A 26,781-nucleotide genomic window follows, 5' to 3' on the forward strand; every position below is an offset into this window, starting at 1 on the left:
TATATATATATATACATACATACACACACACACATATATATATATATCCACCTCTGTCCCACCCCATCTCTATTCCCACTGCCTCCACTCCTCTTCTGCCATTACAGCTCCAACATACAGGACTTGGGTTCTAGACCAAGTGGAGCCCAGGCTGAGATTTTCCTTTGGCGCTACCCCCTTCATAAACCATCTGCCACCAAGGCCCTAAGCGAAGTACACACGAGATGATATTTTGGATGATTTGTCATTTTGGGATGAATCAGAATGACAAATTGTCCACATCATCCTGTGTGTATTGCACTATTGCGTGCTCCTGCGCATCTTTCGTCGCATGTTCAGATCTGTGCAGGACAATCTGGATATCTGATGGCCGACACCATGGTTCTGGATACTGCAGGGGAACAATATACACCAGATCGTACAGTGTGTTACGAACTGCACGATTTATATTGGGCCATCGCTGAGTAAACACATTGTCTAGTGTACTCCTTCTAAAATCCTGGGGATGCTTAATATTTGCAGTGGCACATTATAGGCCCTTCATAAATTTCAGCTCCAGGCCTATGTAAACCTTAATCTGGCACTGGGGCCTTTAGTTAAATGTTAAGCAGAATCTGATTGGTTGCCAACACCCAGGGGCGCCGAGAGGGGGGGGGGGAGCGGGTACAGATTACCTGGGCTTCCCGAGGGGCCCGGGTCCAGCGCCGCTCCCCCCCTCACAGCAGCCCAGTACACAGCGTGTGTTGAGCTGCAGTTGGAGACTGCTCGTGGCTGCTGAGCAGCAGCCACAGCAGTCTCCTATGCCTGTAGTGGGGAGTAATCACACTGATCGCGCCCCCCCCTGGCTTTGCGCTGGGCTGAGGGGGCTCAGAGCGCCCCCCCCCTCCCCAGTGCCACAAAAAAAAAATTTCCTCGGCTAGGGGGCGTGGCCACGCCTTCCCGATTAGGCCATGCCCCCTATTACCGGGGCCTGCCACGGCTCTTGGCGGGCCTGCTAACACCTTCTAGAAGATAACAGCTAGAATCGGATTGGTTGCCATGGACAACATCTTCAGTAATTATACCCCTTAATGCCATACAAAATAATTTAGAAGTGGTTGCCCCCTAAAGCACAATTTTAACATATTTGGCATACAGGCACATTTAATATATTTTACATAGCAATTCTATACAACAATTTAAAATATATTTCTTGCTCTATTTCCACTCTGAGGATTAAGGTCTTAACTAATTCTCCCATCATATTTCCTCAAATACGGCAACTTCCAGCTGCATAATCAGCATGTCTCTGCACAATTCACACCCTCACACTGATCCATATAATATTCCCCTATTCAAAATGTAAATCCCCACACTGACTGACTAGTCATTTCTCCACAGACTCTTATACAGCCCCTAATCTTGCTGCCACTTATAACAGCCCAACTAGATTCCTTCCTGACAGTTAAAATGACATGTCCTTACCTTTACTGCATTTGGAATTGCAATTTGGTACAATTCAACACCAATAAAATAAAATTCAGCACAAATACGGAGAGCACTATACTATACCTGTGCTTTTTATTGCCAGTTATTGATATAGTGCACACATATTCCACAGCGCTTAACAGAGAATATTTGTCCATTCACATTGGTCCCTGCCCCAGTGGATTTTACACTCTATATTCCCTATCACATGTACACACACGATAATTTTTGTCGGGAGCAAATTAACCTACCACTATATATTTTTGAATTGTGGGAGGAAACTAGAGTACCCGAAGAAAACCCAAGCAAGCACAGGGAGAAAATACAAACTCCACACTGTTAAGGCCATAGTGGGAATCGAGCCCATGACCTCAGTGCTGTGAGGCAATAAACCTAACCATTACACCATCCGTCCTGCCCATAAAATATAAAGCAATCATTTTGTACTGTCAACACATATTAAAAGGAGTCTTTTATGTCTGCTTCAGGTTTCAATTTGGACTGGCATGACTTCTCATGCTGGCTGACTGGCTATTGGGATATTTGCCCTGTGTAAAGGATGGGACAAAGCTCCACTAAACAGTAATACAACCAATTCTTTATCTGTCCCATATGAAGCACAATCCGGGGTTACACTCTCCTGTTCTGCCAGTATTATTCAATAGGGTGGTGCATGCTGTGCATACAATGTCCACTCCCTGCAGTAATGTGGATGCATTTATTATCTATTATTTTTGTCTATATTCAGTGAGTCATTGAATTTAGATGCACGTTTACTCAACCATAGACAATGAGAGCGATATTTTTGCAAGAGATAAATCCATAGTGGTCAGCACTTATAACATTGCTACTAGCATGGTGTTTTCACAGTGCTGATTGGCATGCATATTGTTTGCATATCATGTATAAAAAAAAGTTCAAATAAGAAAAGGCAGTATTTTCTAACAGTTTCAATGGAAAGACAGCAGATATGCACATACATTAGAGCCAGTTGTGTGCTCACACACCTCTTGGGCCAGACTAGAGCTGAATAAACTGGGTGCACAGGGAGAGAGAGACCCCCAGTTATGTCAACTCACTGTCTAATCCCACAGCTCACCACCACATGTGCGGTGCACGCACCCTCCACCTGCCTCCTAGATTTAGCATGTTCAGTGAAAAGAATGGGGCAGCACCACTGAGTGCAGTGGCGTGCCGCATTAATGACATGAGAAGGACTTGGGGTGAAGAGTGAGGAGCGCAGCCGGCATAGATATTTGACAACTGAGGAGAAGTGAGTATTGCTGGCTAGCATGAATTAATACTTTGACTCATTGTATCATCATATTAATACTTTGAATCATTGTATTTATGACTCTTGTGCAGGGCAGACCGTTTGAACCTGCAAAAAAAAAATATATATATATATTTTTATATATATATATTATCACATACATACAAACATACATACTGTTCATTCTAGCACCCTGCACCTGTCACAACTCATGTAGTTCCTCTTTCCTGCCTGGCGTGTCACTCTCTGCTCTGGTGCTTCTAGCATACTCAGCTGATGCAACAAACTTCTGATATAATACCAGTGTGTGCCAGAAGCACCAGAGCAGAAAGTGACACCCCAGGCAGGAAAGAGGAAGTGAACATTTTGAGACAGGTGCAGGAATGGAGAAAATAATAAATTTATTATATATATATATATATATATATATATATATATATATATACACACACACATATATATACACACACACGCACACATATATACATACGTACACACACCTCACATCAATTAATTATATTCAGTAAAATAAATATCTGTGGTGCAAATTATTAACTAGAAAATGATTTAGCAGATTTAATGCTATAAACAAGTCACACTACCACAGCAACCTCATCTGTATTAAATGGTCACCGCCACATACTAGTATGCTACCAGTCAGTTATTAACACACACACAAATAAAAACAAACAAAAAAAACACAAATGAAAACCCCATTCCATTTCATGGATCTCTTACCAGGTTTTGCTCACACAAGCCGCGGAACTGTTGGAATTTCTGTGACATCAGAAGCTGAGCACTGCCAACTGCACTGAGAACCTTCCCAATCACTGTGAGCAGAAGGCAGAGGTCAGAGTGAGCAATTCCAAAGCATAGAAAAAAAATGCTCATTTGGGACATGAATTAGCTTCTATTTTGCCAGATGGGCTACTGGCAAAATGCAGAAAGATAGCTAATAGGAATAACGTCTGTGTCGGATTGGTGTAGCTCACTGTGCATAAATGCAAAATCTCAGGTGATCACACACTGTCCTAACAATATGGAATTTATACAAGAAGCATGGAAAACGCTAATTTATGTGAGGCCTCTCAGAGGCTGGGCACAAAACACATGCTCTCCACTGCTGCACCAAGATTAAAAATCTTTAGAATTGCAGCAGTTGTTATAAATGTTCTTTCCCATATTATTAAAAAAAAAAAAAAAAAGATAAAAAGCATTAAAACCTATACATATGTACTTTCTAACAGATTATTAATTTTTGCTTCAGAAAGGTCAGTCTATTTTAGTGAAATAAACGGTGTCTGGAATCAAATGAAAACAATAATGGCTATTTACTTTATTTTCAAACATCATCTACTGTATGTGTTTAAAAACATGCTAAAACAAACAAAAAGAACACAGGACAGAAGTAAAAAGGTACTTTGGGTCACTGGCTATTCAATTACACTGCCTGTGTTACGTTACAGAAGCACAGGTCTAGAAGAAGGGCAAGAAAATCTTATGTTCTAATTCTCTTAATAATGTAATAAAACACATATACTGGTTTAAAAAAGGGGAATATAGAATAATCTGTATAGTGCTATAAACAAACAAATAAAAAAACATGTTAACTTTAGAGGAATTAAGTCTGACATTTGGGTGAATACTAGGGATTTTTTTTTGTTTTCTTTTCAAAGAGCCAAATCTAAATCCTGATATATTCTGCGCAAGGTGGATTTATAATTTCCAGGAGAGAAGATTAACATTTTATATGTAAATTAGGGTACAGAGCCAGTTTAGTATTATGCAGAATTCAGGGCATCCCTAGTTTATTTAAATAATGTCCATTCAGCTATCTGATGTATGTTTAAGTGACAGTGCCATATTAAAAAATTTAATTGAAGATTTGATGGCAGTGCTAAGGAATTTATCCAGATTTATAGAAATTGACTAAAAAACAGCAACACAAAAAATCCTAGCACATCGCGGAATTTAAAAAGACAGTGACGTGTTTTGCTTTCTAAATTTTGGGGTCCAACCCGCCGAGAAGCAGCGGCTGCATACTATATAAAAAGGACAATGGGGTAAATTTACTTTGTCTATGGACAAAGTCCAAGGCTCTGGAGCCTACATATAAAGAGTGAGATGTGTAGGATGCAATGAGACAGAGCTTTATATACCTTCTTCACACAGGTTGTTATCGCCCGTTTCTCTCTGCATCTGTTTGCACCAGCCCTCTAGTCTTTCTGTCTCAGCTTGCAACAACTTCAGGAACCAGTGTCCGTCTCTGCGGCATGCCCCAGTCTGAGCTGGCTCTGAAGAAGGGGGAGAGGCTGCAGAGTCAAGCCAGGGGTCAGGAGGAGGAAGGGCTGAGGCCTCCATTTCCCCACCATCTCCATAGGAGAGGTGCTTTTTGGGGAGGGGTACCGGAGGGCCTGCGGTGGGTTGGCGAGGTGCAGGGCAGTCGGGCACACTTTTGTCAGATGAATTGCTGGGCTCTTGTGTATCAGAGTCTGTTTCTTGCTTAGAGGTCATGCTGCTGGAGCGGCTATTTCTGTTTGGGAACAAAAAACGTATTTACATTTATGGAATTTCTAAAGAAGGAGATAGAATTGGTGCAGAGCTCATCATTCTAGAAGAGTGGTTCTCACACAGCGGAGCAATCACAGAAGAAGCTTAACCTTACTTTAGAGGAGACCCACTTGCCTCAACACAATAAATATACAGACTAGACTAAAAAGGAGGGGAAATTGAATAACCACACAAAGAAAGGGATAATCATGGATAGATAGATATATCTATTATATCAAAACACAACATGAATACATTAGTAAACACCTAATTTATGTCTTACATATGTATTTATCTATGATGGCCTTGACCAATTGGTGTCACAGGCAAGATTTTAGCTGGTGCACCACCGTTGGCTGGCCCCGACATGGTCTGCTGCCAGCTCCTCCATACGCCTGTCCACCACATCAGTGCCAGTGAGGGGGCAGATGGAGGAGTCGCAAGCAGACGGGACCTCTCAGCTGCGGCGTTACAGTGACTGTTGTGCCGCTGCTGAAAGGTCTTGTCTGCTGGCAGCTCCTCCTGGGCCACACGGAGGGAGACTGGCCTCCATGCCTGCTGAGAGCACCTGGGATTCGTCTATATGGCTGATGCCCAGCGCCAGCTCTGAGATGAATCATTAATATTGTGTTTTATTATTAGAAATCCCTACAGGCAACTTCAGGAAAGAAAGTATATTCCCTAGAGAAATGAGTATTATAAATAAATAAAATAAAAAAAGTACAGGAGAGGTTTTTGTTGAGATTTTGTTTGAATATGTTTTTTTCCCTAAGATATTCTTGTGGAACAACTTTTGTAGTGCAGACTGGCTGTAAGGGTATGCTAATGTGTCATAATTTCCAGCAAGTCCAAGCAATTCAATTTTCTGTTTATACTATAAACCGAGGGGAGGGTGTGTGGGCGTTTTTGTTTGGTTGGGGGGAAGTTACTGGGGGTGCCTTTAAACAGTTATTTTATCTGCTGATGCTGTCATCTTTACAGTAGGCCTTTGGTACACACAATAGATATGTCATCTAAGAGGCTTATCTAAAGATACAGATATGTCTAGCTCATCCTGATCTCTATGGAGAATGCTACATTGACATGTGCACACCCCTGATGGTACTGAACTTGTTCATATACAAGAGCTGGATCTGCACAAGATCAATTTTAACATGATTATCTCATAGGTCCCAACATATTAGCTGTCTGAAAAGACATATCATACAGCTCTTGGTTGGTGGTGCCGCCAAGAATTAAGTATTTAAACTCTTTATTCTTCCTTTTTTCTTGCAAGAGAGCAAGAACAAGACAAAAAAACTGCTTATTGGGGCACACTTAAACAAAATACTTCATCAAGATTGTAATGTAATTTTTAAAATGATTTTTAATGAATACTACCCCTAAAAAAATAGTCCAAAAGGTTTCAAAGTTGGGGTATATCAAAAACAAACGTCAATAAAACAAGTATTAAATATTACTGTGTTCTGCGAACGTATCAAATAATTTCCCTTTAGGTACTAAGGGCAAAATTTACTAAGCGGCGGTTTGACGGCAGGTTCTATTCTATTCTAAACCCCGGCGGTTTGGTGGCGGGTTCTATTCTGTTCTAAACCCCGGGGGTTTGGTGGCGGTTTTGCAGCAGTTTCTAAATGACAGCCCTGTTCTATTCTATAATGTGTTTTGTTGGCAGTTTTGCAGCGGTTTTGGCCTTAGTAAATCAGCAGATCGCAAAACCGCCGCCAAACCTCAGTCAAAACACATTTTAGAATAGAATAGGGCTGTCATTTACAAACCGCTGCAAAACTGCCACCAAACCCACGGGGTTTAGAAGAGAATAGAAATCGCCGTCAAACCACCGCTTATTAAATTTTGCCCTAAGTCTTTATTATATACGTTCAGACAAATTATATGATGGGTGTGTGACGGCAAGAACAAACAGTAATTGTTTATTCTACACAATCTCCTATACTCCACCTACTAGGGAAATCAACAGATTCAACTGGAAGTACCTCCTAATGAAATTAATTTTCATGTTCATCAAATATATCTCATGTACGATCATTTAGAACCTAAAAACTTGATTGATATCCATCAGTATGTAAAAGAAGATTCAACAGTAAACGTAAATTGGTATCATTCCCCTGTTTGATCACGAATTTCACATACACTGAGAAAACAATGTATCATGCATGTAAAGAATAGTAAACTCTGTTCAATCGTCCAATTCGATAGTACAACGGGTCTCTCTCATATATCAAGCTCCCATGACATATGTATCAGAAACAATTATTGCAACATTCACCTACATAATTCATCAGTGAAAGGAAGACACAGTAAATCAGTGTCATAAGGACTGAAAACAGATGTTAATAGTTCAAGTACAACACATCTAAGAATATATGTGGAAATATTCTGTACTCTAAAGCTGGCCACACATCTAAAGATTCTGTCCAACCATCCAACTAGTTGATTGGTTGGAATGAAAATCTGGTAACGTATGGGAGTAAATGATCAGTAATTTGCTCCTAAATGTCAGAAAACAGATGAAAATGGTCGTCAGACAAGTTTGTTAAATGTTTGATCTAAACACTTTGTTCAAACAACAGGTTTTGTCCATTTTCCAGCATTTGGGAGCAAGTTGCTGATTGTCATTTGCTTTCATACCTTACCAGATTTTCATTCCAACCAAACAACTAGTTTGCTGGTTGGACAGATAATCTTTAGATGTGTGGCCAACTTTAGTAGAACATCCATCCATCCATACATCCATGCTATTAAAGGGAAGCAATGAAAACAAACTGCTTTGATACAGTCAGATACAATTGTGTTTATTCAAAACAAATTGAAAACAGTGTCAGCAGTGTCAAGTTCTGGCATATGCATCAGACACAGAATGTGAGAGTGGTAGAAAGGATTATTGACATAAGGAAGATTTAGAGACACGTCTCTACTGTTCAGTCTAATGGTAGGATGTCTCTGTTGCTATCAGTATTGAAGAGAAACTAGAATCCTCCAGGCTGACTGAGAGAATCGTGTTGTAATGAACAATGATAAAACAAAAAGGAAGAAAGTTAGTGGATAGTAGACAATAGAAAAAAATGCTATTAGGGCCAGTAGAAATATATAACCCAGTCATGATACAAATAAATATTGTGTGATTTGCGCTTCCAATACCAGCTGCTAGGGTCCAGCCCCAGGAACACCAAGCCTTATAATGTGCACAAACAATAGGAGTTGGGGGGAGGGAAGGTCACCAAGCGCTGATAAATTGTCTCTCTTGTATAGGAAAAAAAAAGAAGAAAACGCATACAAGTGATATGTATTCACTAGTGACAATAAACAACTGGGTCTTCTTGTGTTGGAAGTATAGCTCAAAAAAGGTGAAACCCTGCACATAACTGTCTTTTTAGGGGTTTTCCCTCGCTTCTAGGTTCCACTTAAGAGTTGAAATGGAGCATCTCATAAAATCCCCATCAGTAGAGAAGGTAACCTCCAAAATAACCATAAAGAATAGGACCTCTCATCATGTCAACCAGTAGGAACAATTATTAACAAGTACAAATGTGACAAACAAAAAATAGAATAAGCCCCCTTAGGGAATATCTGTGTACCAGACAAGGCCTAAAAAGGTAGGCACTGTAAACAGCATGAGGGGATTTTATGAGATGCTCCATTTCAACTCTAAGATATAAAATTAGGAAAGCAAGATGACAGATTGCAACACTGCACCTGCTAAGAGAATATAAAAAAAAACTCTTCTGAATAAGCCAGAAAGGGCTATAAACTTTAAAAGAATACCAGGAAAAAAATTATTGAAACAGACCTAGAAGCGAGGGAAAACCCCTAAAAAGACAGTTATGTGCACGTGTTTCACCTCTTTAAAGGGGAGCTATACTTCCCACACAAGAAGACCCAGTTGTTTATTGTCACTAGTGAATACATATCATTTGTATGCATTTCTTCTTTTTTTCTCCTACCAGAAGAAAAGCAATTTATTTATCAGAGCTTGGTGACCTTCCCCCCTCCTATTGTTTGTACATATAGCCCAGTCACTTCTGCTGTCTAATGCCATACAATAATTATGCATCTGACGCCAGATGAGAGTGTCTGGGAGGTCTAACTGACAGAAATGATAGACAAACGTGCACTTCTGCTGTCAATACATGCATGATACATTGTTTTCTCAGTGTATGGGAATTTGTGATCCAATAGAGGAATGATACCAATTTAAGTTTACCGTTGAATCTTCTTTTATATATTGATGGATATCAATCAAGTTAGATTCATTATTTTTTTACATGCATGATGCATCATTCTTTTAGTGTATGTGAAAATCGTAATCCTAAAGAGGAATGATACCAATATATGTGTATTGTTGAATCTTCTACATACTGATGGACATTAATCTAGTTTAGGTTATAAATGATCGTACATGAGATATATTTGATGAACACTAAATTGAATTAGGAGGTACTTCGAGTTGAATCTGTTGATTTCCCTAGTAGGTGGAATATAGGTGATTATTGTGTAGAATAAACAATTGCCGTTTGTTCTTGACGCCACACACCCATCATATAATTTATATCTGAACGTATATAATAGACTTTTTTATTAGTACCTCAAGGGAAATTTGATACTTTCGCAGAACCCAGTAATATTTAATACTCGCTTCATTGACATATGTTTTTGATATACCCCAACTTTGAAACCATTGGACTATATTTAGGGGTAGTATCCATTAAAAATCATTTTAAAAAATGGCATTACAATCTTGATGAAGTATTTTGTTTAAGTGTGCCCCAATAAGCAGTTTTTTTTGTCTTGTTCTTGCTCTCTTGCAAGAAAAAAGGAATAAAGGGTACTGAACTTGTGCATGGCCAAATCTGCCACTCTGTGTGTTAGGGGCCAAAAACTATAATACAAGCAAATTTTTGCATGTGCAGTATAGCAAAATGTATTCTTACATGACGCAGCGGGACATACATTCAACTCCAAATATGGCAGATATGTATTTAGAGCCCATGTATTCTTTGAACTAAGTGCATATGTGTAGTACATCAAGGGCCGAATGCGTAGTTGAGCACAATTCGTGAGAGGTTGCTCCAGCATTGCATTGATTGGTGTTTCCGTCCACATGCAGAGTCATACTCTAACCATATGCTTGGTTTAATACTCAGCATCTTCAGTGTGCACTTGCACTTGTCTGGTTCCGGAGCATGCACAGTGCGGAAACATGGAAGATATACTCTGGAAACAGGCGTATGTCCAACTTGGCACCAAGCTCTAGGTCTAATGTATCAGTTAGAAGAAGCAGAGCTATGGTATTTGCACCATCTCTTATAAAAAAACAAACAAAAAACAATGTTCTTTTTTTTTTTTCAAAGTGTATTCCCAGTTTGGGAACTGCTGATCTAGAACACCAACTGATTTTTACCACATCGCTAATGCACAAATGCTCTACTGCAAACAAAAATACCTTTTAAGGTGATTTCTGCCTCAAATGAATGCAGAAATCTTACATAACAGCATTCTCAATTAATCAAGTAATACACAAATAAATGTATGCTTATTTTCCTTTATATTCAATGAATAATTTACATTATATATTATGGGCTATTGAGGTAATACTGTATACATTAAATCGACAGTAGCTTCCTGCAAAGTTACCTGTCCATCCTGTATGTCTATGTGCCAGTGTAAATCACACCCACATGAAGAATGAAGTGGAGCCCCTGAGGACAAGTAATCATTCCTCTTTAGGTGTATTCTCTTTGCAATACACTATAACCTTGTAGTTCACAAGCACAATAAACCCATTCTTTTAAATCATGCAGTGTAAAGTGGAAATCAGGCTTACCTCCACTCTTCTTCCACCTGGACCCCAACAGACTGGAATTTGGCAGGAGGGGGTGGCTCAGGGATAGGCACTGGTTGTATACTATCCACCTGGACAAAAATAAAAGTCAAACTTAACGTTCAGTTATTCTAATAGAGCAGAGGTTCCAAAATGCGGACATCAAGGCTCCCCAACAGTTAAGGTTAAAAGCTGGCCACACATCTAAAGATTATCTGTCCAACCAGCCAACTAGTTGATTGGTCGGAATTAAAATCTGGTAAGGTATGAAAGCAAATGATAATCAGCAATTTACTCACAAACGCCGGAAAAATGGACAAAAACTGTTGTTTGAACAAATTGTTTAGATCAAACATTTAACAAACTTGTCTGAACGACCATTTTCATCTGTTTTTTGGCATTTAGGAGCAAATTGCTGATCATCAGTTACTCCCATACGTTACCAGATTTTCATTCCAACCAATCAACTAGTTGGATGGTTGGACAGATAAATCTTTAGATGTGTGGCCAGCTTTAGAGATACCCATGGGCACAGGTGGTTAAATCAAATTGACTGAGGTACTAATTAAGTCACCTGTGCTCAACCATGGATGTCTATAAAACCTGAACTGTTGGGGAGCCTTGAGGACCACATCTGAGAACCTCTGCAATAGAGTATCATCTTAAACGTCATGCTTGTGCCCTTAAATAAACTGAATGAAAGCTGACAGAGGTTGTTACTAGTTTATATTTAATACACTGTAAACCAAGGGCTAAATAAGAAGAGAAGAAAATAAAAATGAAAGAAGTGATTGAGGTGTAAGTAACCCCAATAATGGTAAAACATCTCTGGAGGGGATAGGGAGAGAATTTTGAAGTCAGCATATTTACACACATATGCATGTGTCTCAGTAGAGAAACTATTATTACCTATCTATCAGAGTTATATTTATAGGAAAATTACTCTTTAATTTATTCTCTCCCCAAAGATTCATTAAAATAGTGATTTAAGCAATTCAGCAAAGATTACCTTATTTAGCTGTATATTTGCAGATACAAAGTAACCATAGACTATTTGCATTCAGATTCAAAGATGTCTAAAAATCCATTATCTTTGAACAAAGGATCTTAGACATATGATTGTCTTTATTTAGTAAAACTATAATATATTTAAAGCAATGCAATGAGGGTTGAATCAAAGTTTAATAGTATACCGAAAAAGTGCCCCAAATTAGAAGCTATATGCATTGCATTAAAATCCCCTTAGGTGTTCACAGTAACATATTGTGATATTACTATTATTCTTCTAGCAAAGGGCCACCTGCTCAGTATCAGTATACAGTACACAGTGCAAGACGTTCATTCACAGTTTAAAAGAGACTTCTCACAAATAGCAATTTATAACAATCAGCATAGTTGTTAAAGGCACATGATCATATTTTCAACAGTTGCGTCAATAATAGTTGTACAAGTGTACATAATCACAAGATGTGTATGCGGGTGACAAAAAGGTTTTGTGTCGCTGTCTCACCTGAATTCCAATGGAAGATAGTTTGCGTTTTGGGAGGGGTTCTGGGGCACGCGGCTCCTCTTTGATTTTTACGGCTGCATTTTTTGGGGGCACCTCAGGAGGGACTTGCCTGATGGGAGTTGGGGGGCAAACACGGGTCACACTGGGTGCCCGGGTACTTTCAAGGCTCTCAGTGGAGGTGCTGAGCCCAGATTGGCTGTTACCTTCACTTTGCCCCTCCTGTGCATCCAGATAAGAGTCCTGGGCAGATTCAGTACTACTTTGTACAGTCACAGATATAAAGGGTTTGGAGGTGGTGCGAGGGGGAACCGGTGGGGGGGTCTTCTTGTAACCCACCAGACAAGAGGAGCCTATTGGAGATAAAAGGAGAAGACAAGTAATTATGTAGAACAAGCAGTGTTAATCTAAAAAGAAACTTATTTTGCAGTGGCATAGTTCCAAGCACCCTGGTGACCTCTGCACTAAAACTTCAACATGTAATCGCAATGAAAAGGTAACGGACCTTCTGATCCTACAAGATCTGGTAACAAAAGCTAATGAAACTTTCCATACCTGTACAGGTTATTACTTAGCTGTGCAGGGTTTGTACCACAACTCCAATCAACCGAAAAGTGCATGATTCATACTAAACAGGGATAAGCCGTAATGACTAAAGGAAGATCTATGGCCAGACATCAGGATTCAACGAAAGCACCAGCATTTCTTAGTTTGAGTACCAACTCCAAATTTCTTTTAGAATAGGGCTGACTCAGCCATAACAAAAAGAACCTCCAAGCTACAGACACCCTTCAGTGAGCCATGTGACTCAGATGCTAGAACCTCCAGCATCTGCCACGTCTCCTGTGTCCTCAAAAATAAGAGTTGGAGAGCACTTATCTTTTCATCAAAATAAATCAATTAATCTGTAATTGTAATAGTTCCAGTCCGGTTTATAGGTCTGGGGCCTGGTAATATAAAAATCATAATATGGAAATAGAGCTGCGCCAAGGCTCTCACACAGTATAGTATTAGACATACATGGAGCAGTGTTATACATAAGGCACTCTGTATACACAGACATCAATGCATAAAACAAATCTCAATATCCCTATAAGGTTCAGAACTAGTAGCTGCACAGGTTCTGCAATGTATTGTGACACTGTAGGAGACAGAATATAGACAAAGTGGAAAAACTAAAGCATACACCAAGGGGAAGAAACCTAGGAGGAGATAGACTCGGATTCCTACAATTACTCATTGGAATGCAACACAGACCATAAAAATAGGCACACGCAGTTCACATACTGCAACTTCATGTACAAATACAGACACATGTGATCATCAAAACAGACAGGAAGCTATAGACTCAGCACAGCAGAACATACCAGACACATAGTATTACATTCTGCATAGTGCACATATGCAGACACACACCCAACATTTCAGGGATTAGCCTGTGACTGAATCCTGATTGCTTCCCTTGATGTCTGACCTACATTTCCTGCTCACATTAGCCGGTGACAGATCCAGACCTACTCATTCTACTCATAGCAGCTCCTCGTACACTCACACTAAACACACAATTGTCTCTTATACTCGGAAATGCAGAGACACACTATTATATGTACACATTTAACCCATCAGATCCTGTTCACACTAACACAAAGGATTCTAATTGGGCACCAAGAGCAGTTATAATAATAAACATAATATATAGGGTATGATAAAGCTCTATCACAGTAGGAGCTTTATTATACCCTAGTGCAGGGGTATTTAACATACGGCCCTCCACCTGCTGTGGAACTACTCATCCCAGCATGCCCTGTCAAGTTTTAGCATGTCCTATTAGCAAAACTGTGGCAGGGCATGCTGGGATGTGTAGTTCCACACAGCTTGAGGGCCGCATGGCGATTAACCTTGCACTAGAGAAAAATGCATCACTGTGGGGTCTATTTACTAAGCTGTGTTAGGAGACAGAGTGAAAAGTGATAAGGTGCCAGCCAATCCACTCCTAACTGCCATCTCACAGGCGGTGTTTGAAAAATGACAGTTGGGAGCTGATTGGCTGGTACCTTATCTCATTTCACTTGGTCTCCTAACACTGCTTAGTAAATAGACCCGTGTCTATGGTACCAAAACACCATGCGTATTATTTACTGGAGCCATTATGGGCAGCACAGACGGTGTAATTGTTAGCGTTACTGCCTCACAGCACTGAGGTCATGGGTTCAATTCCCACCATGGCCCTACCTGTGTGGAGTTTGTATATTCTCCCTGTGCTTGCGTGGGTTTCCACCGGGTGCTCCGGTTTCCTCCCACACTCCAAAAATATACTGGTAGGTTAATTGGCTCCCAACACAAATTAACCCCAGTGTGTATGTGTGTGTACATGTGATAGGGAACATAGATTGTAAGCTCCACAGGGGCAGGGACTGATGTGAATGGCCAAATATTCTCTGTAAAGCGCTGCGGAATACGTGTGCGCTATATAAATAACTGGTAATAAATAAATGATGTAATTATTTCCATTTTGCAGACAATTTAGCCATTTAATATACAGTAGTTTATTGTACACTACATGTATAATGTGATTAACGAAGACAGCTTCAGGTCATTAAGAAAGGAGAATACTATTTTCTATATTTAAATTAATCAACCTTTTTCCAGGAAACATTTAGGAAGACAGACTTAAGGTGCTTACACACTAGACGATATTTGAAATTATATTGGCAATAACGACACATCGTTATGACAATTTTGTTTTATCGTCCAGTGTGTACGCACTATATCATTAACGATGTGCGCTCCCACGGGTCGTTAACGATATCCCCAGTCGTCTGTACTTGCAGCAGGATCCGGGGATATCGTTAGCGATGCCATGCTGGCGAATGCAGCATGGCCCCGCTCCCCCCCACCGTTAGTCATTGCCTGGCATTGGCAAGTGTATATACTTACCGATGCCAGCACCCCCGCGTCAGACATCGGTAGGTACACACATTGTTTAGTGTGTACCCAGCTTAAGCCATAACACCCAACCATCCGCACATCCTAAATTTGTGCCACCTGGCAGTTAACAGGGCTTTTGTCAAGTTACAATAGGGCACTGAGACTCTAAACCAGCAATTAAGACAAGTAGATACAGAACTATTTTAATCTTGTCTAGAAAGTGATTAATTAAATCCAGTTAGGATAGATTTACTTAAACCGCTTTAATAAATTGCCCAAAATCGGAATCTGAAAACAACAATGCTCTACACTAGCTAGAAAGCATCTATAACAGCAGCAGTTCGCACTAGACTAGGGTTATATTGTTTAAATAAGATACCTAGACTAGCTGTCTAGGGGACTAGACCTATTTAGTCCCTTGAAGGTGCCTGGTCCCCCATAGCCATCTCATCTGTATGTCATCAGCAGGTCTGAGGCCTGATTCAGAGATGTAGGCAATGGCGATATTTACACAGAACAAGCGATTCTTTGATATTCACATGTGTCAACGTCGCACTGCACATGCGCAGCGATTGTCTTGCTAAATCCACATGCACGGAAAACCCATTAGCAAAGTGAGTGACATTTAGACAGCATTTGGGAGAGGTAAGGGGAAGGTGAGGCAGAAAAATGAAGGCGTCTTACTGTTTAAGTGCAGTTACATGGGTGCGCATAAATTAGCCATTGCGATCTCCTACGCACCATGAGAGCTCTCAGTGTGTCAGGAGAGCGACTGTATTTGAGGCAGGTCAGACTTGCTGCATGGCTGGTTGATATTACCGATATTTTTGCTGGTAAGCGACGTCGGACACAGATGAGAAGCTGGCGGTGGGTGTCCCTATGCTCTGGCAAGCTTTGGAACCATTAGCATATTTTTGCAGCTGTGGTTCATGTAAAATCGCAGCTGTGATCACATCAGTGTCCATCATCTGAATCAGGCCCGGAGTGCAATAGTGCAAATATGCACTGACATATTGGTACCAACCATCGGGATGCCACTGGCGGTATTCTGACTGGAGGCATCCAGACAGCCGGCATTACATATCCATTCCAAATGTAACATATAGAAATGCATTCGTCTTATAAGCAATTCCCATTTAGCTGGGGTTTTGGACTCATTTTCTGTCACGTCTTTTTGAGCTGTCAGGGCCTGATTCAGAGTTACATGCAAGTCTATTTTGCTGACAGGTTATTTTTCACACTACAAATACGTTGAAAACATACGCAACTATGGGCAAATCAGAGCTGCATGTATTTAAGTTGAATCTCTGCTTGCAGCTCAAATTGTTGTAACTAGGTGGCAACAGTGTGTTCACAGATAGGCTAAGTATTCTGAGCGTGTGTATGCGGAAATCCAGGCTATGCAAAGTTTAGCGTATCCAGAGATCTGGTTGATTTCGATCAGACCCCTTACACCAGGCATAGGGCTGGTGCAAATGCATGGGGATAGTAATGATGGCTACTTCTACAATATGGAGAGGCGATGCAGCACAACTGAGTACAGGCAAAAATCTGAGCATGCAATGTGCCCACACTTGCAGCCAACTTGCATGCAACTCTGAATCAAGTCCTCTCCGTGTACTAACATTGTGATCACTATAAAGAGTAAGGAAAGGACTGTAATACAGTGGTTAGCATTGCTGCCTCGTGAGTTAGATTTTAGACCAGGCTCTTAACTGTGGAGTTTCTACATACTCTACATCAGTGTGTGATTGGTAATGCTATATAAATAAAATTAGAATAATTTCAGCAGATGTTGAAACTGCAGAGGCCAAAGCTCAGACCTTTGCATGGGAACAAAACAAAGGCTTGTACTGTATGTATCTCTGTCAACTGCCACTTTACTATTTTTTGTAAGCTCCAAGGCTGAAGCAAATTGCTACTTCTCTCTATAGGATTCAAATAAAAAATAAAATAAAAAATCAGTGCAAAGTTGTGGCAAGACTAATTATTCAACTGGGTTGCTCTGGGACTATACCTGCTCAGAGTAGGATCCAGCACATTAATGGTCTCCATTAAACTTTCCACAGGTTCCCATTTATGAGAACATTGTTTCTTTTAGATTACTTACGATGCTCAAGTACTAATGAACAATATATGTGACAAGCTTCTGTACATGATTGTGTAGAGAACATGCACTTGGTTAAACAATATTGGTGTCACACACTAAATTTAAGCAACAAGCCGTGAGTATGATCACACTATCTGTGCTGGCTATTAAACTGGACATCAGCGCTTAAAAGCTATTACGGCTTTGGACACTAAACGAGGAGTTATCTCCATATACTGGAGTCCTGTCATCCAGCGAAACGCGTTAAGCCACCATATATTCGCTCTATGGACATTGACCATATCCCACTGTGGATCCAGGGAGCCTTGTGAATACACCAGGTTCTATCTTCATTGTAAGGAGACAATAGTTTATACATCTTCACCAACTACCAGCACTGCAGTGACCTGCATAGCGGATCTAATCCTGAGGGACCATCCTTGTGGACTGAAGATTACATACCAGTTTCACCATATTACCATCGATATCAATCTTGCAGTTATCTGCTAATTGGACTGCCATCCCGAAGGACCTTAAACTGGTAATTATTTGTGGTTATTGAGCCCTAATAACATTGTCTCCTGACTATCATCTGGACATTAACTCCACATCTATACCCAGGATGTCCATAGATAGAGAATAATCGTTTGACTCACCATCGATGCTCCATAATCAGCGATTTTATATCGATATACCATTTTTATTGTCATTTATTTTTAATTTTATTTCACTGTCAATGATATTTATATGTTCTATTGTCATTAAATGTGCACAATAATGTTTTATTAGACTTCCGCTTCCTACTCTATTTTCATTAATATCATATACAATAGTTTATAGCGCCAGTCATTTTATTTTTTCTATATATTGGTTTAGAGGCTGACTACCTCTGTCTGGCTGCATTAGTGACAGCGCACCTAAATACTTTGCTACTTATCTCCATATACAGATGAGAAAGTCCTGATCCCCAAAACGTGAGTGCACCACGTGTTTGTGGCAGTAACCTACTGCGGATCGGACTCCCCGGTCTCCACATAGCGAGGAGGCATTCTATAGACTGGAACCTAATTTCATCAGAACTGCTAATATTGCCTTGCTCATTGAAAATTGACAATTCAGAAGACTATTAGTCTGCTATACAGAGAGACTTTGATATACTGGCATTATAAAACCCGTAAAGTCCTGAACAACCCAGGGACACAGATGTTTTAATATTGGATTTATCCTGACCTCAATGGGTTAATACGTTGTGTCTCTTTGGTTGTTGTGCTTCATCAAGTTATTTGTGTCATATTGTATTTAGTCAACTATATTATGGGAATGTCTTATATTGATACTATTGTATCAATGTTATTTTAGGCTGGTTATGGTTCAGATATTAGGATAAAATTTTCTGCTATATCGCTATCATCTCATTAGCACACAGGTTATAGATTGGTTGTTTAGACATTATATATGTCACCTTTATTTCTGCTAGGATATATTGATTATGTGTTAATTTTTATTAAATACGAATTTAATTTTTATAAACATTGGAACAGCACTTCATTGTTCTATTTCTTCTAGCACCAGGTCATTCAGTTTAAAAATAACCAGGCACCATCTGTATTTGGGTTCTAAAGAGATAGAACTCCCATAATGAAAGATGGATAATACAAGTGTATGCAGAAATGTGCAACGTTTGATGGAGTGCAGTATAATTTAATAGGCTGTAGATGCTGATGTTAAACCTTAGAGATGTGTGGGTAATAGCCTGTTCAAGAGCAAACCTAGAGAATTCTTTGCAATTGGTGAAGTCTACTTTGCAACTACATATCCGGATTATATTTTGGAAGGAGAAAAAAAAAAAATGGACACGTTATTATACAATATTAATTTGATATATTAATCATATGCATGAGATCATAACAGACTATTGCCTCTTTCAGGTCACACCATTGACACGAATTGTGTAATGAGTATGATGACTTTTAATAGGTGTATGACATTCAGGGGAATAGTAAAATAAAACACCATTAGCTTCATTAACCTTTAAGGCAATAAGCATTTCCAGGAAAGGAAGGTAGCTGTGGCCAGTAAATAATGCAGAATCCTATTTAGTGCACCCCTCACCCACTATTTACACACAGCTTCCTGTATTGGGACTAGTTATTCATCACAACCGGTTGCAGGAAGCTCCCTCTAGTGATCAGTGTGTGGGGCTGCCATGGCAACAAATAGGAAGCAGCCAGTGATCGATTGATAATGCAGGATGCTTTAATGAAGCCAAAGACTGATTACTAGATGAAGCTTCAGGGGCAGAAGGAAGGAAATGAAAAATGGTCTTCATTCCTGGAAACTAGAGAATTTGCCCTAATCCAGAGACTGGAAAAATAAAAAAAGAACACATACAGGGGTTATAACATGGATGGTAACATTACATGACCATGATAAAACTTAAATGTATATTTAAACTAAAGGTTTTACTAGTGACAGTAATGTGGATTGCCATGTGTACAATGATTAAAAAAAAAAAAGTCATGAAGTTTCTCATTTTCCAAAAACTCTTTTGGGTTTAAAAGAGGCCATCATGAACCAGGAAAGCCAAATAGCACATGCATATAGGACATCAAAATAATAAACATTAGAATTTGGTAACTGAATAACAGAAATGGAAAATAATAAATAGCTTTGCTACACATACCAATCTAGGTATTCGCTCAGATTTGATATAACAAATCAATTTTTTCCTTTATTTTGGCATTAAATTACCAGATGTAAACATTACTTTGATGCAATTATCCATTACTGGTTTTCTTTAATTACATTCTACTTCAAAATACAATGATGTGATTGTCAGAGTAGCAATAATCTTACATTTGGTGACTTAGCCATTTAAAGCTCATTTCTTTTTAAATCTGCAATTATACTAGGAATCTTAAGGCGGGTATCCACTTATAGATGTATAAACGAGAGCACGATTACGACATTGCTGTCGTGCTCTCGTTTGTGTATCTAGTGATGTGCCTAGACTGAACGTTCACTTTTTCAGTCCAGGCACATCCCTCATGCCCGCACATGCTGAACCTGACGAGATCGTCAGGCTGTAGCGACAACGTGCATCGCTGGTCGCTTCCGACCAAAACATGCACGATGCCTGCGCGATTTGCAAGTGATTGCACGATAACGATGTCGTTATCATGCAATCACTTGGTTAAATCGCTAAGTGGATACCCCCTTTTACACTTATATATTTGTATACATCTCTATCCTACTGCATAACTGTATATATACACACACACACATTTTACTTTTATGTATTGTATCCAGAGTGCATATTATTATTATCTTTGTCTCCAATCTCTCATTCCATTACTCTCCAGTAAATGGCCACCAGGCCTCAGATGGTGGTTTCTAAGCAACGGCTCTGTTTCCTCCACACTGTTGCCGTGACAATGCTCAGCCAAGAGTCATCCTCATAACCCTTTTGTTATTATAGCAACAGAATTAGGTCCAAGCCTGCATAGTAAATTAGAATGACAACCAAGGGGCTTTTTCTTTAAGAAAGAAATAAAACAGAACAGAACAGAATAGCAATCAGAGTTTGGCAAATATTCCACTAGATTATGGGCCATGTAGCAACTATTGGAGTATACAGAGTACCTGTAAACAGATCTATTGTAGTAAATGCTCAGTCTGATGCTTGTGGCTTTGCTAGAAGTGTTTTAGTTCTGTTTTTCCTTTAGCGTTTATTCAGGGAAAGAGTCAGTTAAGGATCAACAGCCCAGTCTGTGGCATTCATAGACTTATATTTGACTCTAAGCCAAATGCAAAAACAGGTGGCAAGCCTTATTTTATCTAAACGCGTCAACACTGTACCATTCAGAAAGAAACAGGAAGGAGTAGAGCCTACTAATTGATGCCAGAAATTAGAACAAATTGATAGGCTCCATTCTCTTGGAGATCTCTAGAGCCCACAATATCCATCTGCACTGCATGCAGCTGGCCAACACACTATGGGACAGATTCAAATACCCAGGGTAAAATCACTGTTTACCACGGCTTGACTTAACACACTTATCGTACCGTAATTACGATTACCGTATGTATGCACGCTCCCGATAAAAGGTGAGGAAAATTAGGAAATCAGCCTGTTCCCCAAAAAAGTGCAAAGAAATATTGGATAATAGTATAGAAGTCTATTAGTAAGGCGCTGCGGAACACTTGTGGCGCCATATAAATAAATGATAATAATAAATAATATTAGTGGCCAAAAGCAAAGTATTAAAACATTTAATAGCCCCCAAATAACAGTGAAAAATAGCAAGTGATTTTCAGCAAATAAATGCTCTAAAGTAATTTGGGGTGCATAAAATGCTTATGTTGATTTTTGTGTCATTTTACAGCTACTTTTAAAAATTTGTTAAAAAAACAAAACATCCTTGTAACTTCCACCTGCAAGCTTAATAGACAGCACCATGATATACCTGTACATCTTTTATCCCATTATTTAGCATTTTGCAGGATATCACTCCAAAAATGGACACTTCATTAATGGCCAAATTAAGCCAATTAAAAACTATTAAGTTCCTAATTAATCATTAGGAAGGTAAGGGGTTTTTGGTTGTCCTCAGGGATTCTGTACCAAGTCCCAAAATTTTCACCTTAAGATAGGGATTTTCCACAAATTTTCAGATGGTGAAAAAAAAACAAAAAAACTGTTAAATCCTGATAGAAAATTCCCGAGTGTTAACTTGTGTGGCTAATTGAATAGCGGGGAAGGGGTGGGGGGACAAGTTAATCAACTGATGTGAATACCCCTTTTACACCAAAAACCTGGGTTTTTGCTGGGTCTACCCGGGTCACAGCTCAGTGTAAAAGGGTCCCTGAAAAACAACCCGGGTCAAGTGACCCTGCAATCCAACCAAAGTAGCTACCAGGGTCGGACCCAGGATGGACCTGGGTAATGGTGCTGTGTGAACGGTGTCTGACCTTGGTTGAAACCATGTCTAAAAACCCAGGACTTACCTGGGTTTTTGGTGGAAAAGAGGCATAAGTAGGCCGACTATAAAGCTAGTGTACACACTATACGATATTGATACATTTTGGCCACGATCTTCTGGCCAGTCTGATGGATTTGATAATTGAAGTCGAGCATTTCTGGCTGTTTTTAAACCATTTTATTGGCGTTTGACCAAAGCGCACATGCCTACACACTATACCAAAAAAAAAAAAAAAGCCAGATCACCCGGTTATTGGCAAATCGGACCGATAATTGTATAGTGTGTACCTAGCTTAAGGCCTCGTACACACTGGGAAAATGAATGCCTTAAGGTGCATTCACACGTAAAGATTTTCTGTCCAACCACCCGATTGGTTGGAATGAAAATCTGGTAAGGTATGAAAGCAAATGACAATCAGCAATTTGCTCCCAAACGCCGGAAAATGGAAAAAAAAAAAAAAAAAAAAAGTTGTTTGAACAAATTGTTTAGATCAAACATTTAACAAACTTGTCTGAACGACCATTTTCATGTTTTCTGGCATTTAGGAGCAAATTGCTAATCATCAGCTACTCCCATACGTTACCAGATTTTCATTCCAACCAATCAACTAGTTGGATGGTTGGACAGAAAATCTTTGTGTACTCAGCCTTATACTTCAGGTGCAGCAAAATGTAGCTAGAATGGCTGTCTCTATAGTAACTATTGCTCTCCATGCTGCAAATCAATTGCATACTGCGCTTAATAAAGCTACTATGAACATAATGGTATTTGAGATTTTATTTTTAATGGGCCTGATTTAGAGTTGTAAGCTAATGTTGCCCCTGCAAATTTGTACGCAGCGGCTGCGCTCAAATAAGCAAATGTCGCAGCTGCCGGAGTTTGTATTGAGACGCCATCAGCGGCTTCTCAAATTCAAGTGACCGCGTACAAAGATGGATTTGGTCACCGATCAGATGATTATTTATCGGACTTCGTAGTAGCTATATTAATTTTATTTATTACTAGATATTTATATAGCACACACATTCCACAGTGCTTTACAGAGAATATTTGGCCATTCACATCAGTCCCTGCCCCAGTGGAGTTTACAATCTATGGGCCTGATTCAGCAAGAAACACTCCACTGCGATCAGGACTGCAATCGCAGTGGCTACACAGACCCATCGCCAAGTGAATGACAGGAAGTACCGTTTGCGGGTGGTGATGGGGGTGTGGTTGTCAAAATGCAGGCGTGCCAGGGCATTTGAATGCCGTTGCAGGGACGTGCATGAAATTATCCACTGCGATGCCATACGCAGCTTGAGTACACGCAGCGTGCAATGAAGTTAGCGATTCCGGAGTAAGGTCAGAGCTTGTGCATGATGCTGCGATGGTACTCAATGTTACCGATGATTTTGCAGTCTTGCTAAGTATTACGTATGTGTGTAAGGTAAAGTGGGTGTCCTTATGTTGTGCTTGCACGGCAGTAAATTAGCATATAATCGCAGTGAGACAGCGTGCGTAATCGCTATTGCAGTTGCCATCCGTACTGAATCAGGCTCTATGTTTCCTATTACATGCACACACACACAATAGGGTTAATTTTGCTAGGAGCCAATTAACCTACCTGTATAATTTGCTAAACAGCATTTATGCATACATTTCACATCAATATACATACATTTAATCTGTGTTTTTTAATGTGAAGTCTGTGTCAAAATAGGAAGTTATCTTGTTCAAGCCAAATGCACGTGGAAACACACAAACAATTCTTAACCACATGTGATTACATTTTCAATGTGCTCCCATTGAGATTAATGCAAGTTTTCAGCTGTGTTGATACAAGTCAGAATTGCCAAGATAAAGCGCTCAAAACGACACAGCACAGTGCAGCTCAAAACACGCAGAAAAAAAAAATGGTAATATGTACATTTACCTTTTCACATGAGTTTACCTGAACTTAAATACACAATTTTAACATCAGTTGGTACATAGCCTTAAAGTATTATGGTTTCTCAGAGTTGCATCAGCTGTCAATGAGCAGACCAGCAGGGTGTGTGCAGGGCTAATTCTGAAACTAGGTACACACTATACAATTATTGGGCCGATTTGCCAATAATTAGGTGACTGGCCTGTTTTTCTGTGTAGTGAGTAGGCATGAGCTTTTCAGCCAAACACAAATAAAATGGTCCATCAACAGCCAGGAACACTCGGTTTCGATAACAGTTTAGTCAGACTGGCCAGAAGATATCAGCCAAAAGGTCTCGTATCATATAGTGTGTGGGCTTTCACAATATCAGACCATATTTTCTAAAAAAATAAAAATAAATATATAATAATGTTTACCTCATCGTCTTTGTGGACGGACATACGTATCAATCTATAAGCAAAAATATGAAAATATAAAAATCTGCATTTAGCATGGTGTGTGCTGCAGATATCGGGACCTTCCCAATGGCAGAAAAATTATGCAGATTGCCAGTTTGAAAAAAAGAAAAATGGCATAGTGTGTAGCTAGCTTAAGTATAGTACGGTCAGTACAAACATAACCAACTGAGCCTGCACCTCATTGAACGTCTACAATTCACATCAGCTCTTTTTTTGGCAGCAAGTCAACTTTTTATTAACATGGCACCTGCACAATATGTATACCGGCGGCATCATAACTACATCCCATATACACTACCTTCACATTAACAAACACAGTAATTGTTCATGTGAAATGTACATTTAAAAGCCACTGCACTGAATTGGAATTAGGTTAATCTCTATTACTGGACACAGAAAAAACAAAAACCATACATACATAAATTTCCTTTACAACATACCAAGCTACTGGAAATCTTAATATCTATTTAATGATAGACACATTGTTATACAAACCAGAATATTACAGCACTTGGTATCTGCCTACTGAGAATACACTTGCACATAGTAAACAATGAACTCTACATAGTGAAGCATTCATGCATTATATTTATAATCAGGTATGAAGAAAGCAAGCATGATCCATGCTGGCAAGCGTGATTTATAGGTCTATTACAAGCCCTGCTGACAGATGACACAAAGTTATCATAGTACTTGTAACAGATAAAGCTAGGGTCCTTGCAATAAGCCCTGTGAAGTCAGACCTTATGTGTTGTCCTGTCTTCTTCAAGTGGATCCTCAGTCTTCTGGGATGCTGAGTTGGGTGTATACTCAGTACCACCCTATTGTGTGTTAAATTACATAGGCTTACATTACATAACTGGTGAGTAATGGTACAAAGTCACCGCACCCTGCAGAGCATCGCACATCTTCCCACACTACGGAATATCAAACCACCACCCCTTCTTTAGCACAAACCATCGTCACAATGAAAACCTTACACGGTTTTACTCTTGCACATTAATCAACAGGCTGCAGAGCATCACATCACTTGGCACATCATCACTCCTAGCACCACAAAACCATAACATTCCACTATGAGAATGATCGCAGCCCATCCACACACAAAGCAAAGAAAACTAGAAAAACATAGAAAATAAAAATTTTGTTCTGTATGTGTTAAAAGGGGTTAAATGCAGTGCTGTCATACTTAAAAGTACTGAGCTGGCAGTCACTCCCCCTTTTAAAGAGACGCCGATAAATGGAAGCTTCAGCCGGGATCACAAAAGAACGGCACAAAAACACACCCAGCATGGTATATTTGTCTAGTACACAGAGCAGAGTATATGCATTTTCCCTAAATGTGACACATAATATACAAAGTAAAGCTATTTCTTGCTATATTATGGTTTCAGTGAGTCTTTGTGGCAGAGCCTAAATTAACTCACTGTTTTCCTATATTCTGCCTGGAAGTTAAAGGAAAAGTGAGGGGGGAGGAAGTAGAATGGGTGTGCATGGGTGCATGGGGGTGACAGAGCAGTAGATGTGAACGCATGCCTTATAAACACCACTGTCCAGGAAGTGACTCCATGCATTGTACAGCAAGACTGAGTATGGACACACATACAACAGTCTTCCTGCCAGCTGCTCAGCCATGCTGTCACAGACATCCACATGGACAGCTGGGGTGCATATGGGCACATCAATTTGTCAGTATGGACTTTGCCTTATGTACATTGATGTTTACATATTAAGTCCTGTGCCTATTATTGTGTAATGTAATAAACTGCTTTTAGGAAACAT

General features: G+C 39.7%; 1 protein-coding gene across 3 annotated transcripts in view; it reads right to left on the minus strand.

Annotated features, from left to right (window-relative positions):
- The window catches only part of DLGAP4 (DLG associated protein 4), a 225,201-nt gene that overhangs the window by 12,637 nt on the left and 185,783 nt on the right, over window positions 1-26,781 (minus strand). For all 3 annotated transcript variants that reach the window (XM_088480581.1, XM_088480583.1, XM_088480582.1), the window contains 4 exons: window positions 12,637-12,986; window positions 11,130-11,218; window positions 4,900-5,273; window positions 3,479-3,570 (listed from right to left, as the gene is read on the minus strand). In XM_088480581.1, the coding sequence (XP_088336707.1) occupies window positions 3,479-3,570; window positions 4,900-5,273; window positions 11,130-11,218; window positions 12,637-12,986 (905 nt within the window). The remainder of the gene's footprint in view (window positions 1-3,478; window positions 3,571-4,899; window positions 5,274-11,129; window positions 11,219-12,636; window positions 12,987-26,781) is intronic.

Source organism: Taudactylus pleione, unplaced genomic scaffold (genome assembly GCF_031769625.1).
Source record: "Taudactylus pleione unplaced genomic scaffold, aTauple2 ptg000256l, whole genome shotgun sequence".
Lineage (NCBI taxonomy): Eukaryota > Metazoa > Chordata > Amphibia > Anura > Myobatrachidae > Taudactylus > Taudactylus pleione.